Genomic DNA, 18339 nt, shown 5'->3' with positions numbered 1-18339 from the left:
GCAGATGACATCTGCACAATCCGGTAGAAACTGTACGAAGCTTTTATAGAAGTTTTTCACAACCTTTCTAAAAATAGGATTTTAAATACATTCATGACCAAACCTAAACTGTTCCTTTCATATCCTGCTGTTACTTTTCCCCTCCTTTTCAATTCCCACCTCTGCTCACCTTTTCTTTTCCAACTTTATGTAGATGCTTCATTCCTCCCTGCCCTTTCCTTCATATTCAGCTTCTATGTGGAAACAGAAGTTTCTCATTACCTCACCCTTTCAGAGGTGTTTACACATGGGTATCGACAGATCAAATAAACAGGAACTTAGGTTAATTTAATAGAAAAAATAAAATATGGAATAACATTGATTTTGGCCAGTATCAATTACAACCGTTCTACTATATTTTACAAAAAAACAACTGAACATTTTACACATGTACAGTATTTTTCAGTAAAAGTGGATTTGGATTTAACAATGGATCACTAATTAAGAATAAAAAGACAAAAGAAAACAGAAGATAGGACTTTTGTCTCTAGACGGTTAGAGCATTTGTTATGTCTCCAAACTTTGTACTATCCATTACATATATCTCATTATGAATATATATATTTATACATAATATATAACATTAACTTAAACTTTGAAAGCATTATGTTCTAGTTAATAATATTCTGTAGATAAACGAGGCAGTAACACACTAGTAGTTAAACCAGTATTTCCATGATGTGCACCTGCATGGCCAGTGGGAAATGGAACACACATTGGTGGACCTGATGAACTTGGCTGTCGTATCGATGGCTATTTCTCTAAGAACACACACATCATTTTTATCTTTCCTATTATAGTAACTTTGTGCCTGAAATATTATGGGATGGTTCATTAAATGGATTCCTTCGCAGGCAAATCTGGTTTTGTCACCTGCTTGAACTTGCTTTAGGCTTGTGCTTACATTTGTCCATTTAAAGACTGTGTCTTTATATGACTCTATATGCCGTACCCAGGATTAACTTGCTTTCTTTGGGTCAGAAGGGCCTGCGGTTTTATGAAGAGGAAAACTTCCTGGCAAATCAGTTGATTCCCTAGTTACTTATACATCATGTGACTCATTACCCCTCCGATGCTAAGTAAGAAGTTCATTAAACTATTTACTTATTTATTATTCACCTTGGGTTGGATGATAACTTTGATGTCTGGAATGAATATTTTCAAGGTAGGCTTTTTCCTAGCTTGTTGCTTAGATGGGGACCTTAGCATGTATGTCCCAGCTCCTTCCTAGGATAATCTTTATTGATATCATTCCTCTTCTCAGTTGTGAGGCCAGTGACATTGAGGAAGTAAAAATAAAGGCTGTGAGATGGCTAGTCACACTCAAAGCAAATGAGGTCACCAATGGAGCTTTGATATGAAAATATGAGGAAACTTGATTAGTCTACCTTTCCCTAAACAGAGAAACTCAGAATTGGTAAAAAGATCTATCAGGCTTCCTCATTTTTGACCACTGATCCAAAATAGTTTTTACATAATTCGGTCTTCTAAATTCCAGGACGTGTTTAAGGAGTCATAGAAAACCAGGGAAGACATTTCCAAGAAAACAGATGATCTCAATGACATTCAGTGTACAGGTGTAACATAGCACAGTTATAGAGGGATAGAGGAGTGGGAAAATAACAGAACCAAGAGGGTACAATCATGCCGCCCATATTCAATTTCCAGTTTTATTTTCTGAAAATGAGAAGATGAAAAAACTTCTAATAAGCACCATTGAAAAATGTGGCCCGGCCAATGTGGGCACGAGCTTAAATATTATTTAAATAAATTCCATTTCTTAAAAAATACAGGACCTTTTAGAAACTTTTGACTCCAGGAAAAAAATTTCCTACATCAAATCCAAAATGCTTCCCACCACAACAAATGGAATTTCTGATGGCCTTTTAAAAAATGCTATGGGGATAATGGCTAGATAGCACCAAGAGATTGTGCAGGGACTACGAAGTGAACACTCTGGACTTCAGGGGAGGTGGACCTGTCTCGCTATTTTGTGTAACTTTGCATTCTGTCCATCACCAATTTGACTATGCAGAGTGATCCCATTTGACCAGCTACGTGTAAAATAACCCAATCTACACTGGAAAAGCCAGTAGCAGCAAGTCTATCTGATGAAACCAGTGGAGCAGACTTATCAAGTGAGCATAATGCCAAAACTACATAATGCACGAAGTCAATTACGTGTGGGAAGTTTCAATGTTCAACTGTGAAAAACTAAGACAAATGACACAGAACACAACTCTACGGGATGTTCTTAATGCCCGTAGGTCCAGTTTTCTGCCATTTCCCCCATTGATGGACTCAAGCATGGAAGACGACTAATGCAAGAAGAGCTTTTTGTTTCATTTTGATCTATGTCTACGCTTGTGATTTTTTGAAAGGTATTTTTAGGCGTCTCAAAGGCGGGAAACAAGCAAGTAATGCAAAAGGGAAAACATGGACCTTCAAAACCAGGGCAGGAAATCAAACCATTACTTTAACGTCAAATTTTGGCATCGAATGCTTTGGTCATACAATACTGTCTCTGTGGTCCTGGCTGTTTAGCACTAAACACCCAGTTATAAAAGGTAGGCTTGTTGTAGGTTTATTATTTTTTTTTCCATTTAAGTTCTGACAAAACAGTTCACCATCTCCCTGCACAAATTTGAGAGAGAGAGAGAGAAAAAGAGAGCAAGAAAGAGAGAGGTGGCTTGCTTTTTTTTTTTTTTTTGCTTTTTTTTTCTTTTTAATAATAATATGGAGTAATCTATAAGTCTACAGGAACAAAGAAATCTAGGATGGCAGCTCAGCCTTGGAATGTACATGTTTTGCAGCAAAGTTGTTGAAGAACCTTCCGTTGGCACAGATTATTCTTTTTCACTAGCATACAGAAGCCTCCTTCCGCCCAGGACTCTTCCGTTGCTTTTCCAGGAAGTCAGCAAGAGAGAGGGGGAGTTGAGGACGAGAGCAGCATGATGTACACACACGGAAGAAGGTTTTGATTGGCCAGAGAGGCAGATTGAGGGATTGGAAGAGATCATTCAGGAGCAGTCAACAGGGAGGAAATTTGGTCCACCCAAAGTGATTTCAGTCAACAGCATTGTTTTTCAAGGAGAGATATTGCAGTCCAACGGGAAATGTGATTGGTATCCATTTGTAAAAGGAAAAAAAAAGATTAGAAAAAAGAATAAATTAGAAATCAATAATAATCAAGGAATTTTCATTTTTAGAATTACCTAGAGCAGAGAGTATACAGTCGTTTATACTATATTTCATTGGCTCTAAGACATTGGATTTAAGATGCACCACTATTTTAAGTACTACCATGACAAAAATGCTTTTTATTAATTGCTGACACAATACTCACATACAAATTAGAATTTTAATTTTATGCTTATTGAAAGTATTTTTTAAAACGGATATAACATGCTGTTTTGTTTCTGTGCATGTGCAGTAACTTTCCTTTGAATATTGGACAAATTTTTTGAAGCAATTTTGAACTGTAATTAAATTCAATGCAAGAAGTAGTAACAGTATGCCTCAGTTGACCAGACATCTCTGTGACTATATTCACAGGCAATGACAACTATGTCACGTCAACCTGCTAGGTCAAAAGCAGTTGTGACCTGCCATGAATTATAAGATGCTTATGATTTCAGAGATGATAAAATGTAAAACATGTTGTCTTAGAATCACTGAAATATGACAGTTGAAAGAGAATAAATAGTACATCCTAAATGAACTCGCCAAGTGATTTGAAAAGCCTGGTGAGCCATCAATAATACCCTTTCTTCCCAGAGTCAGACTCTGGGTGGTGAACACACAATGTGAGATATAGATAGTGTATTACAGAATTGTACACCTGAAATCTATGCAATTTTACTAACAATTGTCACCCCAATAAACTTTAAAAAGAAAAAGAATACCCTTTTTCTTTTTCTTTCTTTTACAAGTTTAATGGTCTTTATAATGGTAATATGTAATATCTGAGATCTACACAGAATATATAACATAAGAAAGCATAATAGTATGAACATCCATGAACCCATCACCCAGAATGTGAGTGTTTCTGATTCTTTTGGATCTGTCATGTACTTATTTTTCTTCTTCACTTTTAGAAGTAAACTCTGAAATTTGTGGTTACCATTCCCTTGCTTTAAAATTTTTTTTTCAATTACAGTTCACATACAATATTATATTAGTTTCAGGTGTAAAACATAGTGATTAAACATTTATGTACCTTACGAAGTGATCCCCCTGATAAGTCTAGTACCCATCTGACACCATAATTATTACAATATTATTGACTACGTTGCCTATGCTGTACTTTACATCCCCATGACTATTTTTATAACTGCCGATTTGTACTTCTTAATCCCTTTCACCTTTTCCACCCATGTCCCCAATCCCCTTCCTGGAAATTATCAATTAGTTCTCTGTATCTATGAGTTTGTTTCTGTTTTGTTAATTTATTTTGTTTTTTAGATTCCACATATAAGTGAAATCATACAGTGTTTCTGACTTATTTCACTTAACAAAATACTCTTGAGGTCCATCCATGTTGTCACAAATGGCAAGATTTCGTTTTTTCTATGGCCGAGTAATATTCCATTGTATATACGTACAACTTCTTTATCCATTTGTCTATCGATGGACACCTAGGTTGCTTCCATATCTTGGCGATTGTAAATAATGCTGCAATGAACATAGGAGTGCATGTATTGTTTTGAATTAGTGTGGATTTCTTCAGATAAATACCCAGAAGTGAAATTGCTGGGTTATATGGTAGTTCTATTTTTAATTTTTCAAGGAATCTCCATACTGTTTTCCATAGTGGCTGCACCAATTTACAATCTCACCAACTGTGCGTGAGGGTTCCTTTTTCTCCACATCCTTGCCAAGACTTGTTTGTTGATTTATCGACAATGGCCTTTCTGACATAGATTAGGTGGTATCTCATGGTTTTAATTAGTATTTCTCTGATGGTTAGTAATGTTGAGCATCTTTTTACATGTCTATTGGCCATCTGTATATCCTCTTTGGAGAAATGTCTACTCAGGTCTATTTTCTAATTGGATTGTTTGTTCAGTTGTATGAGTTGCTTATGTGTTTTGGATATTAAGCCCTTATCTGATGTATCATTGACGAATATTTTCTCCCATTGGATAGGTTGTCTTTTTGTTTTGTTGATGATTTCCTTCACTGTGCAAAAACTCTTTAGATTGATATAGTCCCATTTGTTTATTTTTTTTCTTTCCCTTGCCTAAGGAAACATATCCAAAAATATATTACTAAGAATGATGTCAAAGAGTTTACTGCCCAAATTTTCTTCTAGGAGTTTTATGGTTTCGGATCTTACATTTAAGCCTATAATCCATTCGGAGTTCATTCTTATATATGGAGTAAGCAGGTGGTCCAGTTTCATTCTTTTGCATATATCTGTCTAGTTTTCTCAACACCATTTATTGAATAGACTCTCTTTACCCCAGTGTATATTTCTGCCTCCTTTGTCATAGATTAAATGACTAGATAGGCATGGGTTTATTTCTGGGCTCTCTGTTCTGTTCCACTGATCTATGTGTCTGTTTTTATGCCAGTATTGTGCTATTTTGATTATTATGGCCTTGTAGTATAGTTTGATATCAGGTAGCATGATACCTCCAACTTTGTTCTTTCTCAAGATTGCCATTGCTTTTTGAGGTCTTTTATGGTTCTTTATAAATTATTCTGTGAAAAAAGTCATTGGTATTTTCTTAGGGATTTTATTGAATCTGTAGATTGCTTTGCATAGTATGGACATTTTAATATTCTTCCTATCCACGAGCATGGTATATCCTTCCATTTGTTTGTATTTTCTTCAGTTTCTTTCTTCAATTTGTCTTATAGTTTTCAGGGTATGGGTCTTTTGCCTCCTTGGTTAAATTATTCCTAGGTATTTTATTCTTATTGATTCAATTGTAAATGGGATTGTTTTCTTAATTTCTCTTTCTGATAGTTTGTTATTGGTGTACAAAAATGCAACTCATTTCTGAATATTAATTTTGTATCTTGCTATTTTACTGAATACATTTATTAGTTCTTTCTTAGAACTGCTTTGGCTGTGTCACATAGATTTTGAGTTACATTTTCATTTTCATTTATCTCAAGGTATCATTTGATTTCTTTCTTGATCTCATTGTGAACCCATTAATATTATAGGTGTAATTTATTTAACCTCCGTGTGTTTGAGTATTTTTCAGTTTTTCAGTATTTTTCAGTATTTTTTGTAATTGATGTCTAGTTTCATACCACGGTGATCGGAGAAGATGCTTGATATGATTTCAGTCTTCTTAAATTTATTGCAACTTGTTTTGTGACCTAATGTGGTCTGTCTTGGAAAATGTTCCATGTGCACTTGAAAAGATTGTACATTTTGCTGCTTTTGGGTAAAATGTCTTAAGTGTATCAATTAAGTCCATCTGGTCTAATGTGTCATTTACGGCCACTGTTTCCTTGTGGATTATCTGTCTGGATGATCTATTCATTAATGTCAATGAGGTGTTCAAGTCCTCTACTATTACTTTATTACTGTTGATCTCTCCCTTTATGTCATCGATATTATGTCATTATATATTTAGGTGCTTCTATGTTGGATGCATAAATGTTTATGAAATGTCCTTCTTTGTCTCTTCGTATAGTCTTTGGTCTATTTTGTCTGATATAAGTGTTGCTACCCCAGTGTTTTTGTTGTTTCCATTTGCATGAAAATCTTTTTCCGTTCCTTTACATTCAGTTTGTGTACGTCTTTTAATCTGAAGTGGATCTCTTATAGGCAGCAAATATACAGGTCTTGTTTTCTTTTTATCCATTCAGCAACCCTATGTCTTTTGATTGGAACATTTAGTCTACTTACATTTAAAATAATGACTGATAGGGTTTTAATTTTTTTAATAAGCTTTTAATTTTTTTCTGTTTTTGTAGTTCTTCTCTGTTCCTTTCTTATTCTTTTGCTCACTTCTCATGTATGTTTATGAGTTTCTCTACTGTCATGTTCACGTTCCTTTCTCTTTATTTCTTGTATATCTCTTGCAGATTTTTGGATTGTGGTTACCATGTGCTTCATATATGTTTATAGCAGTCTATTTTAAGTTGATGGTGGCTTAAGTTCAAACACATTCTAAAATCACTACCATTTTTGCACATACCCTCCACGTTTGTTTTTGTCATTATATTTTAATTCTTTATGAGTGAGATTTTGTGAGTATCCCTTAATTTATTGTTGTAATTACACATTATCTTCCTACTTTTGTCTTTTAATCTTTGTACTCGCTTTATAGTTGGTTAATCTATTGGTTTTTACCAAGAGTTTTCCTATCAGTGAGAATTGTTTTCTTTCCTATATTTTCTTATGCATATTTTTGATCATCTCTTCCAAATGAAGTCGTTTTAACTTTTCTTGTAATACTGTCTTAGTGGTGATGAACTCTTTTAGCTTTTTCTTGTCTGGGAAGCAATTTATATCTCCTTTGATTCTACATAATAGCCTTGTTGGGTAGAGTAATCTTGGTTTTAGGTCTTTGCCTTTCATCACTTTGAATATTTCATGCCAATCCCTTGTGGACTGCAAAGTTTCAGTTGAGAAATCAGCTGATGATCTTATGGGAGTTCCATGTACATAACTAACTGCTTTTCTCTTGCTACTTTTAAGATTCTCTCTTTGTCTTTAACCTTTGGTATTTTAATCATGATGTGTCCTGGTGTGTACCTTGTTTGAGTTCATCTTGTTTCAGACTTTCTGCGCTTCCTGTTTCCTTCACCAAGGTAGGGAAGTTTTCAGTCATTATTTCTTCAAATAGGTTTTCAATCCATTGCTCTCCCTCTTCTCCTTCTGGTATCCCAGTGATGCAAATGTTGGTATGCTTAATGTTGTCTCAGAGGTCTCTTAAAAATATATATATATTTTGATTCATTTTTTCCTTTTTTCTGTTCCATTGGGTGTTTTCTGCTACCTTGTCTCCCAGATCGCCACTTTGATTGTCTGCTTCATACAATCAGTTGATTCCCTCTAATATGTTCTTCATTTCTGACTTTTTTTGTTTGTTTTCTATTTTTTTGTTGAAGCTCTCACTGAGTTTATCTATTCTTACCTTAAGTTCACTGAACATCCTTATAACCATTGTTTTGAGCTCTGCATCTGGTAGATTATTTGTCTCCATTTCGTTTAGTTCTTTTTCTAGAGTTTTGTTCTATTCTTTCATTTGAGAAACATTTCTTTGTCTCCTCGTTTTGGCTAACTCTCTGTGTTTCTTTCTATGTATTGGGTAGATCTCCTACTGACCTTGATAGAGTGGCTTTATGTGGAAGGTGTTTTGCAGAACCCAATGTGCAGTCTCCCTTGTCACTCAACTGGGTGCTCCATAGGTGTCCCCTGTGTGGGCCCTCCTGTTGTAGTTTAGCCTTGATTGCTATTGGCATGTCAGTGGGGGGATTGACCCTCAGGCTGACTGGCTGTGAGAAGTGGCCATGACTATAGGGATGAGTTCTTGTGTGGGGAGGGGCTGACCTCACGGAGCAGGAGATAGTTTAGTGTGGCTCTGGTGCCTGGCAAGTCTGCTATTTGGATGTGTAGATTATGTAGCTGCTTGGGTGGTGCTTTTGTTTGGTCTGAAGCTGGCCACCAGGTATTTGGTTCTGGGGTCTCTTGGGAGGGGCTCTGGTGCAGGCCACAGCCAGCTCTTGCCGGTGCATAGCTTGGGGCCACCTGGTAGGAGCTACAAAGTGATCTGTGGTTGGTTGCCACCTGTGCTGGGCTTGGAGGTGCCTGGGAGAGGCCATGTTGTGAACCAACACTGGCTCCCTTAGTGTCAGGTTTGGGGCTGCTTAACAAGAGGTACAGGGCACACTGAGGCCAACCACTGCTTGTTTGGGGTTTGTGAACCTTTGAGAAATGTTAGGAACATCTTCAGTGCAAGTCCAGACAGTCAGCTTGTGTAGAAAAGCCACGGAAATAGGTTCTTACTGGGTGTGTGAGTTGGGTGGAGCCCCAGGGTATCACCAGAGCAGGTTAATGCAGAACTCAGATTTGGTGCATGCTGGCTGGGTTGGGACAGAATTCAACAAAGGAACAATGGTGTCTATAGCATTTCCAGTCCTTGTCTTGAAGCTAGTGAATTTAGTTCTTCCTTCTATGTCTCTGCTGCTTTTTGAGCTGCTGCCCCTGTACTGGAGCTCTGAGTGAGTGAATCTGTGCTTGGGCCTTTTAAGACCTGGAATGCCTAAGTCTCTAGCAGCCTGTTGTCTTTCTTGAATACAATCCCTACTGGTTTGCACAGCCAGATGTTACAGGCACTTCTCTTCCTGGCACCAGTGCCCCAGGCTGGGGAGCCCGGTGTGGGTCTGAGATGCCTAGCTCTTCAGGGTGGGCCTCCATAGCTGAACTATTCTTCCCAATTAATTCCTTGTTGCCACACTGAGGGTGTGGGACCTGCTTGTTCCACATCTCTGCCCCTTGTACCAGTCTCGGCATGGCTGTTTCTTTATATCCTTAGTTATAAGAATTCTGTTCAGCTAGTCTTCAGGTAGTTATTAATGATGGTTCTATAATTTAGTTGTAATTTTGATGTGGTCATGGGAGGAGGTGAGCACAGCATTTACCTACTCTTCCATCTTGACAGAGTCCAATACTCTCCTTTAACTGACCTGAAAATGGACTCATCACAAATTATTTCTTTTCTACTACTGCCCACAATCCTGACACTACACTTTACCAAAGCACCATTTGGCATACCTTCTCACATACTTACCATGGTTTCAGGAAATTAGTTAAAGCATCACAAACATTGAAATGACTGGTACCAACTGCTAAGGGTGAAAATTTCAAGTCATAGATCAATCACTTAAAAATCTTCATCTGCTTTCAGATATGAACTTATGAAAATTCTAGTCATATTCAGATGTAGGAGAACCCTGTTTTTAAGTAATGGTAAGGAGTACTTGTTGGTAACTAAAAAGTGATACTTACATGGTCCTGGGGGTGCCATCACCTAATCGTCTCACCACAATATTGTGCTGTGAGAATCGGCCCTAGCCAAGAAACCTTGTAACACAAAGCCTGAGTGGGCCTGTCCTTTCCCTGCCAGACCTGTCATACATCAGAAAAGCTATGAAGATGCAGTTACCTATGACACTCCATGGAAACGAGACCCTAAATGATGTTTTATCAGTGCCACTGCCTGCCCAGTTTTTTGATGTTTTTTGACATTCCTAATAGTGAGTTGTAGAATAACCATACGAGGTCAGTAATATTATCCTCCTCATTTTTACTTAGGAGGGAAGTAAGGCACAGAGAAATTCATAACCTGCCCAAAGTCTGGAGCCCAGATATGAATAACAGTGTTTTGACTCCTGAATCCACATTCTCCCAGCCTTAGTTCTATTCTCCTTTTTGTGAAATTTCTAGAAGAGGAGTTATTCATAGGAAAACAAAGAGTAAACCCAGGGGAATGATCTTTCAGGGAAGACTGTCCAAATACATATTTTTTATTTCTCTATTTACATAATAATCCAAAGATGTTTAGAAGAGCAAAGGTTCAAAACAATTTCTACATCATTGACATGTACTGTGTGTATAAACTTTAGGCACAAATTTTAGGACCCCTTCAGAGTGAACTATAAGGACAGTTTAAGTTCACAAAATGTTGCAATTGGAATAATTTGAAATAATTCATTTTACAGATGGGGAAACTGAGGTTAGAGAAGTGAGCAAACCTGGCATTTGCCAAATTGTCAGGGGGATTGCAGTAGAGTCAGAGGTTCCCAAACCTGACTGTACATTAGAATCACTTGAGACGCTTCTAAGAATATCCATACTCAGGCAACACCCCAAGACCAATTCAATCAATATTTAGGGAAGGTGTGGGGGTCCTGGCGTTTGGTAGAAAAGAAAAGACAAATGGAGCAACATTCAGAAGTTTTAAGCTCTATACCTGGTTCTATCATTAATTCCTAGCCTCATGGGCTTAATGAACCATTCAGCTATCATTTGATTGTTATTCACATATCAAAATTATAGACAAGTCAAATAATACACAACCTAATAAACTATAGCATCTCCATGAATTTTATGCTGTTATTAAAAATGTAGTTTCTAAAGACTTTATAAAAACAGGATTATATTTATATCTAATGCTCAGTGTAAAAAGCAGGATATAAAATTTCCTGTACATATTGCAAAAGACAGGAAAGAAATATATCAGAGACTAACTGGAAAAGACTACATTATATGATTGCAACTATATGACATTCTGGAAAAGGCAAATCTATGGAGGAGTAAAAAAATTAGTGGTTTCCAGCGGTTGGGGGGAGGGAAGGATGACGCAGAGCAGAGGATTTTTAGGGCAGTGAAACTGTCCTTTATGATACTAAAATGGTAGATATGTCATTATACATTTGTCCAAACCCATAGCATGTACAAGACCAAGAATGAACCCTAATGTAAACTATGGACTTTGGCTGATAATGGTGTGTCCATGTAGGTTTATCGACTGTAACAAATGTTATCACTCTAGTGCAGGATATTGATCATGGGAGAGGCTATGTGTGTTTTGAGGGGATATATGGGACCTCTCTGTACTTAGTGCTCCATTATGCTGTACATCTAAAACTACAAGGTTTATATTAATTAAAAAAATGTTAACTGGCGCCATCTTGGCCAGTGGGACTATAGGTGATTTATTTTTTCTTGCAATTAAAAATACCTCCCTCCCCCAAACCAAAAAATAAACCCCATTGAAGTCATAAGTTCAAGATGAATGCCAACAAGATATTGGCCATGTCCTATCTGACCCACGCTTGATAGTTTCTTTTTTAAGTGGAAATATATTAGGCCTTAAAGTACAAAGATCACACTTTGCTCAGAAGATCAAAAACGGCAGTTGTACTCACCATCCTTGCAGATGGCTCCCATCTGACACATTCCTAAGTCTAGGAGATACCCACTGGGGCAGCTTGTACAGTTTTTGAACCCTGGACCATTGCACGTTAAACAGCTGGTGTCACATCTATGGGAAAAACATACAATTTGTCATCCTTTCACACATCAGGCACAAGAAAAGATGTGTTTACTATCAACCTCTTAATTTCTTAAGCTTAAGTCTCTCTTTGAAGATGACACAAAAATGTTTTCTTAAAGTAATTGCTAGGTTTGACAACATTAAAGAAAACCTAACAGGTAGATAGTATGATTTTATAAAGCAGTAAGCATGTACTTAAAAGAGATATATTACCTTAAAGGTTTACTGTAAAGGTTTTAAAGTGCTCCTCATGCAAAAAAAAAAAAAAAAATCAAAGATAAATTGTTCAAGTTTCAGGGCAGTGTCCATAGGTAAATGTTTGCACCTTATTTTATCATTAATAATTCTAAGTTCCATATTATTTATGAAGCCAGTCAAATAAGGAACCCAGTAACTAAATGCAGGACTTGAGGTGTGGATCCACTTACTTTTTGCAGGATTTATATCCATGCTCTGAAGAGTGGTCAAAGTAATAGCTGATACTACAGCTCTGCACACATCTTCCATCCTCCATGAAGTAGCCCTCTGTGCAGTTAATGCACCCATCAGCACCTGCCCCTGAAAAGCCAAACAAATGCAGGAAACAGAAACAAAACCTCAGAAGAGGTTGCATGATGGATTGCTTGTTGCAGTTTATGAAAATGCCGTTAATATGCTGTCATTTTAAGAGTTGTAATTCAGTATTTGTGCTTTTTTCTTACATTCCTTGGGGGAAAAAAAACCCGTTTTAAATTGAACCGATTTGCCAAGAGCATCTCATCTTTTGGAAAGAGAAGCAGATATCACTGGGGTTTTTAAGTTTCTCAATGAGAATAGGCTGCTGAGGACTGATTTTCAATGAGAATACAAACATGCATGATTAGTGGAAAAGAAATATGCTTCCCTAGCATTTGCTTTAAACATGTCAAGTGGGTTTGCATGAGTGATGGCTAAAAACAGATAAAGGCCAAACCAAAGCCAGAAGAATACACGGAAGGACTGGGGGAGAGGGTACCAGCACAAGTGGCACAGAAGCGGTGGCAGGGCTGACAGTCCTGGCCATTGAAGTATTGTCCGTCCTCACAGGCGATGGAACACCGGGATCCCTGCAGGCTGAAGACACAGACTTCTGTGAGCAAGGCAAAGAGGTCATGATTCCCCAACTCCATATGTAACAAATATAGCTTCCCCCAGAGACCTGTGGGTTTGGCAAAGCTTCAAAGCAGGGGAAATAGCCCTTGTACCCTCTTTATTTTTTTCCCTCTCGATGCCTACAATGCTTCTCTGTGCCTTATTATAATGTCTGTAGCATATACATGTGTTGCAAGCTTTGGGGACATTCCTTTGAATTGTTAGACTGGCCTACACATCTTACACCCTGGAGGTTTTAAGTATTTTATGGATAAAACAATCACATTACCTAGTAATATGCCTAACAATTCCCTGATATCCAGACCTACTACATAATAAATTTAAAAGTTGTTTCATAATTATAAGTGCAATAGGAACACATGGTAAATGAATTAGAACTGAATAATAGCACACAACCACCCTTACCCAAACTCCCAGGAGTAGCTTTTCTATTTTTGTTTTTAAGTGTTTCTGATTTACTTCTTGTTGGTTCCCACAACAGAATTCTAATATACTTTTGCCTCTGTTTCTTGATTTATTTTAAACTCTAATGAATAATTTAGCATAATTACCTACCTACATTTCTGCTTCCACAAACATCTCAACTTTTCTTAGTTATATTAATATTTAGTGTTTCTAGGCATTATCTGTACCACATTTTCTCTAGCTAGCACTCTTAATATTGAATGAGTTGCTAGAATGTCGAATGAGGAATGTATATTTTCTTCACTCTCTTAATTTTTATCAGCTATGATATTTCTTATAGTCTACTGACTGATTCTTAAAATTCAAAACAAATACATAAAATTTGCAATATTTAACATATAAATATCTCTCACTGAATAACTAAGTAGTATGACTACTACCAGGGTGAAAAACATGTGATTCTATGTCAGCCAATGGGTGATACCAGAAGAAAGGTATCTACAGTAAGCAACAGGGTCTGATGGGTTCTATTTTATTAGACACTTTATATTGCTCCAATTCACATCTGGACTTTGCTCTGTATATGGGTCATACCAATTTTATAAAGTAAAATTTATTTCAGTAAAGAAATATACCCAGTAAAGAAATTTGGAAAGAACAAAACCAAAGTAGATGAAAAAGAATCCCAAACAGTGCTGTTAATATTTTAATCTGTTTCCTTCCAGTATTTTATCCATAGATGTTTTTCCATGTTTGTTCTTACCCACTATTTAAAAATTTACAGGTCTCTTGAGACAAAATGGTCAACCCTAGAAGCCCCTAACAAAAATAGAGGGAGCCTCACGGAGACCGAGGGCAGCATAAGTGGAAGTGTACTCCATTCATAAATATCCTCACTGTCCAGAGAGAGCTGTCATTTACAAAGAGAATCCCTTCCCTTTCCAGAGAGCTGGAAAAAGGACAATTGCATCAAATAGATCCTTTTGTGGAAGGAGACAGGACCACCAAAAAACTTATCAACGTTTTTAAAAAGCTGCGTAGTTTTTCTAATACAACTCATTACTTCTGAGGTTGGCATTTATTCAGGAGACAGAGGCTGCACTGTGTGGGGAAGGAACAAACTAAGTGGGATGTGCAACTACTGTGAACCCTGAAGCTTTCTGCTGCTTCCACCATACAGGGCTGACATAGTTAACGGACCTGGTCCCATGAACACCTGGGTTCTTTCTGGGATAAGCCAGCTAGGTTAGAGCTATGCTTGTCCCACATGCTCTGGCATCCGTGGCTCCTGAGCACTTTAAATGTGACTAGTGTCGCCAAGGAATGGAATTTAAAATTTTAATTTCAATTAATTTCAGTCTAAGTTTTATAAATTGGCAGTTGATTCAGTTCTTGGAAAAATTTTGAGTAATTTTAGAACACGTTGGCTACTTTCAGCTAAATTTTATAAAATCTAAATACAGATCAAAAAAATTACTGTCTGAATTGAGATATGGTTTAGAGGTAAAATACACACCAGATTTCCAAGACTTGGTACAATAACAGCAAAAAAATGTAAAATATCTCACCAAGCATCTTTTATATTAATTACACATTGAAATGATAATATTTTGGATAGATTCAGTAAAATAATTTTTTTAAAGTAAACCTCACCTATATCTTTTTACTTCTTTTAATGTAGCTACTGGCATATTTAAAATTAACATATGTGGCTCTCATTTCTATTGGAGAACACTGGTTACCTTACTGTATAAATTGTTCCTTAAGAAATATAGAAAATAATCTTTATTAAATAACCTTTTATTTCTCATGGACCAATTGTGTATCAGACATTGGAATAAGTGCTCTGGAAATGTTATCAGTTAATCCTTATCATAATCCAGCAACATAGGGGTGATTATCACCATTTTATAGATGAGAAAATCGAAACTCAGAGTGGCTAAGTGACTTGGCCAAGACCACACAGCTGGTAAACAGCAGAGGGGGATTTTGGTCCATATCTATCTTCTTTCTTTTTATTATACCAATCTGCTCCTTCTCCAAAACGTATTAGGCTGACTAGACTGATATTTGTCAAGACTGTCTTGAGATGAAAGGTGCTAAGCAAACTAACACTGAAAGCAATTATGAAAAATAAGTAAAGCCACAAATTAATAAATCGAAATAAAAATGATGTTGTAATATTAACTAATGTGAAGAATTAAACCTGTCTAGACTCTAACTATTTCAACTCTGATCAAAGGTGGAAATAGAGGTACCATAAGTACTCAAAAGAGATTGAGTGCAGCAGACCTCTAGCTCTATGTAAACCCACATTCCAACTCCTCACTCAACAGAGGATGGTCTGACCTTCTCTATGGAAATCAAGAGACTGCCTAGTTCCCTTGAGGGGCATGTTGTTCTCTTACAGAATCTATCAACTATAGTAAGGTCCTCACTTAACGTCATCGATAGGTTCTGTGACTCAGTGAAATGATGTATAATTTGGGGCTGTATAAAATGATGTATAAAATGAGGCTAACTGATATAAGCAAGAGTTATTTGAGGACCTGCTGTATCTGGCTTTAGCAGTCATCCATTAAAGCCATCCATTCAAGGAAAACATCTCTAGGTGTTAAATCTATGTGCATACCATAGCATAATGGAACCAAACCTGAGGTACTTAAGAGCACGATTGAAATAATAATAAAGAAGAAATAATAAAGATAAGGGAACAGTTTCTGACCATCAAAAGAATGAATCAGGAGGATTAAAATTACCTACAGTAATTTTACTGACAGTAATCCTTGCCTGGCACACTGCCAGTTAAAAGGAATGAAGAAAGCTTTTCAGATGGCCATTTTTATTTATTTGTATCTGAGCCATCTTTTCTAAAGAGAATTTTATTTGATTTATAAACCTTCCTTAGTCAAGATGGCATTCAATTTTTCACATATAATGGTAGAGGTAATGTTAAGTAGCAATCAAATGTTTGAATAAAAGTCAAACCAGGTAAGAGGGTTATTTATATTGAGAAGCTCCTTGGACAGTGTTACTTGACTGTCTTACCTTAACCCATCCCTACATTCTGTACAGTTGTGGGATTCAGTACAAGTCTTGCAGTTTTCACTACATTTCCGGCAAAGATTTTTCTCTGTTAAAAAAAAAAAGTAACAAGGTTATAAATCAGTTGGTCAATTGGATTCCATAAAAGCATGTGGAGATATTCCAATGTTTGCTATACTACACATGGCCTTGAGCAGAAAATTGCTGGAAAAGCCCCACAGTCAACATTTGCTATCACTTCTCAGCAAACCAAATATAGGTAGGAATTGTAGCACTTACAAATACCTTAGAGACAGCCACCATTTTGCAGACAAGAGAACTACAGCCCACTTAATTCTTAGTTGAATACTTTATTAGCGTTTTCCCTCTTCTTCCCATTCTTTTTCTCAAGCAGGGTTTCCTAACTTCCAACAACAAAAATCCCAATGAAGCTGGAGCAATGCTACTATAAAAGGGTGAGAAGCAACGCTTGTGGCCGTGGAATGGCATGCTAGATCCCCGGGCTCACAGCTTTCAGGACTACTCTGATGAACTATACTAGAAAAGGGAACCTACATTTAAGATGGCAAGGTAAGAATTATTTCTTTCATTGTCTAGAATAGTGTCTTGTACTTTACAGCTACTGTGGAATTGATATCAATATTACATTTCAGATAATACCTGTATTCTGGAGAATAGAAATGTATTCGATTGAAGAAATACACTGTGAATGCTGGCTTTGTTTAATACCAAACACAGATCCCCATTAAGAAAAAAATGGCAAATGCATGATTGCTCTATAGTGTGAAAAACGGTGATTTATCATATTAAGTAAGACTTTTTACCTTAGGTGAAACTTTTCTGGAGACGTGATACCTTTTCTGAGATGCAAATAGATTATAACCACATTTATGTGTAGACTTGAATGAAGCTTTGTTCCTAGGCTTCTCTTCCTCTATCTGCTCTTGAAATGTTGGTATTCTTCAGAGTTCCACAGAGAAACAATGCTTTTATAGATCCCTATAAGGTCCTCCTGGAGGTCCATCTCCTTTCTCAAGTTTAAGCCCCTCGGCATAAAATATAAGTCTTTTACAACCTTTCGGTAGTTATCACATGGTCTCCCCTCACTGTGTCACCGAGAATACTGGACGTGGCATAGGATCTGTAGTCTGAGGACCTAGATTTGCATTCTGTTTTCTGCATTTCCTGTTGGAAGGTTCAAGGTCTTTGTTCGTCCATTTATTAAATTCACGTTACAATAATGTCTACCTCTCAGCCTGTCTTGAGGACTTAATGAAATTATTCAAGAGAACTGTATGAATTTGAAAGCACTGTAAATGTGCTGTCAATAATTATTACTAGTCATGCTCATACATGATCACTATGTTGTATGTAAATGAACCCACTGATGAGGAAACTTTAGGCAATAACAAAAGACAACTACACAGAAGAAGAGAGATGCATAGACCACTCTTATCAGCAAAGTAATTGTTTGAGCCGCCTTCCTTAGAACCAAATTTCTTTTCCAAGGCTCATCCTTCTTGATAGAATTTTTACTTTTTTTATTTTCAAGGAATACCGCTTATTTCTGTGGATCTCTTATTAACCCTCCCCTCCCCCACTTTCTCCTTTCTTCATCAAGTTGTAACTCATATTCCAAATTTTGGGGAAAATAAGAACTACAGGGGAATCCCCACCCATTGCTCCAGGG

General features: G+C 36.8%; 1 protein-coding gene across 4 annotated transcripts in view; it reads right to left on the bottom strand.

The window, feature by feature from the left end:
• PCSK5 (proprotein convertase subtilisin/kexin type 5) overlaps positions 1-18339 on the bottom strand; it is a 400588-nt gene that overhangs the window by 116642 nt on the left and 265607 nt on the right. For 3 of the 4 annotated variants that reach the window (XM_033123075.1, XM_033123076.1, XM_033123078.1), the window contains exons 17-20: positions 16653-16737; positions 13063-13160; positions 12497-12626; positions 11941-12056 (exon numbers count right to left, since the gene is read on the bottom strand). In XM_033123075.1, coding sequence (XP_032978966.1) covers positions 11941-12056; positions 12497-12626; positions 13063-13160; positions 16653-16737 — 429 coding nt within the window. Of the gene's footprint in view, positions 1-2751; positions 2941-11940; positions 12057-12496; positions 12627-13062; positions 13161-16652; positions 16738-18339 lie in introns of those variants that run through there. The other variant, XM_033123077.1, reaches the window with a different exon arrangement.

The sequence above is a fragment of the Rhinolophus ferrumequinum genome, chromosome 12, assembly GCF_004115265.2.
Source record: "Rhinolophus ferrumequinum isolate MPI-CBG mRhiFer1 chromosome 12, mRhiFer1_v1.p, whole genome shotgun sequence".
Classification (NCBI taxonomy): domain Eukaryota; kingdom Metazoa; phylum Chordata; class Mammalia; order Chiroptera; family Rhinolophidae; genus Rhinolophus; species Rhinolophus ferrumequinum.
The sequence above is the reverse complement of the archived record's forward strand: the minus strand, read 5'-3'. Positions and strand labels throughout refer to the sequence as shown.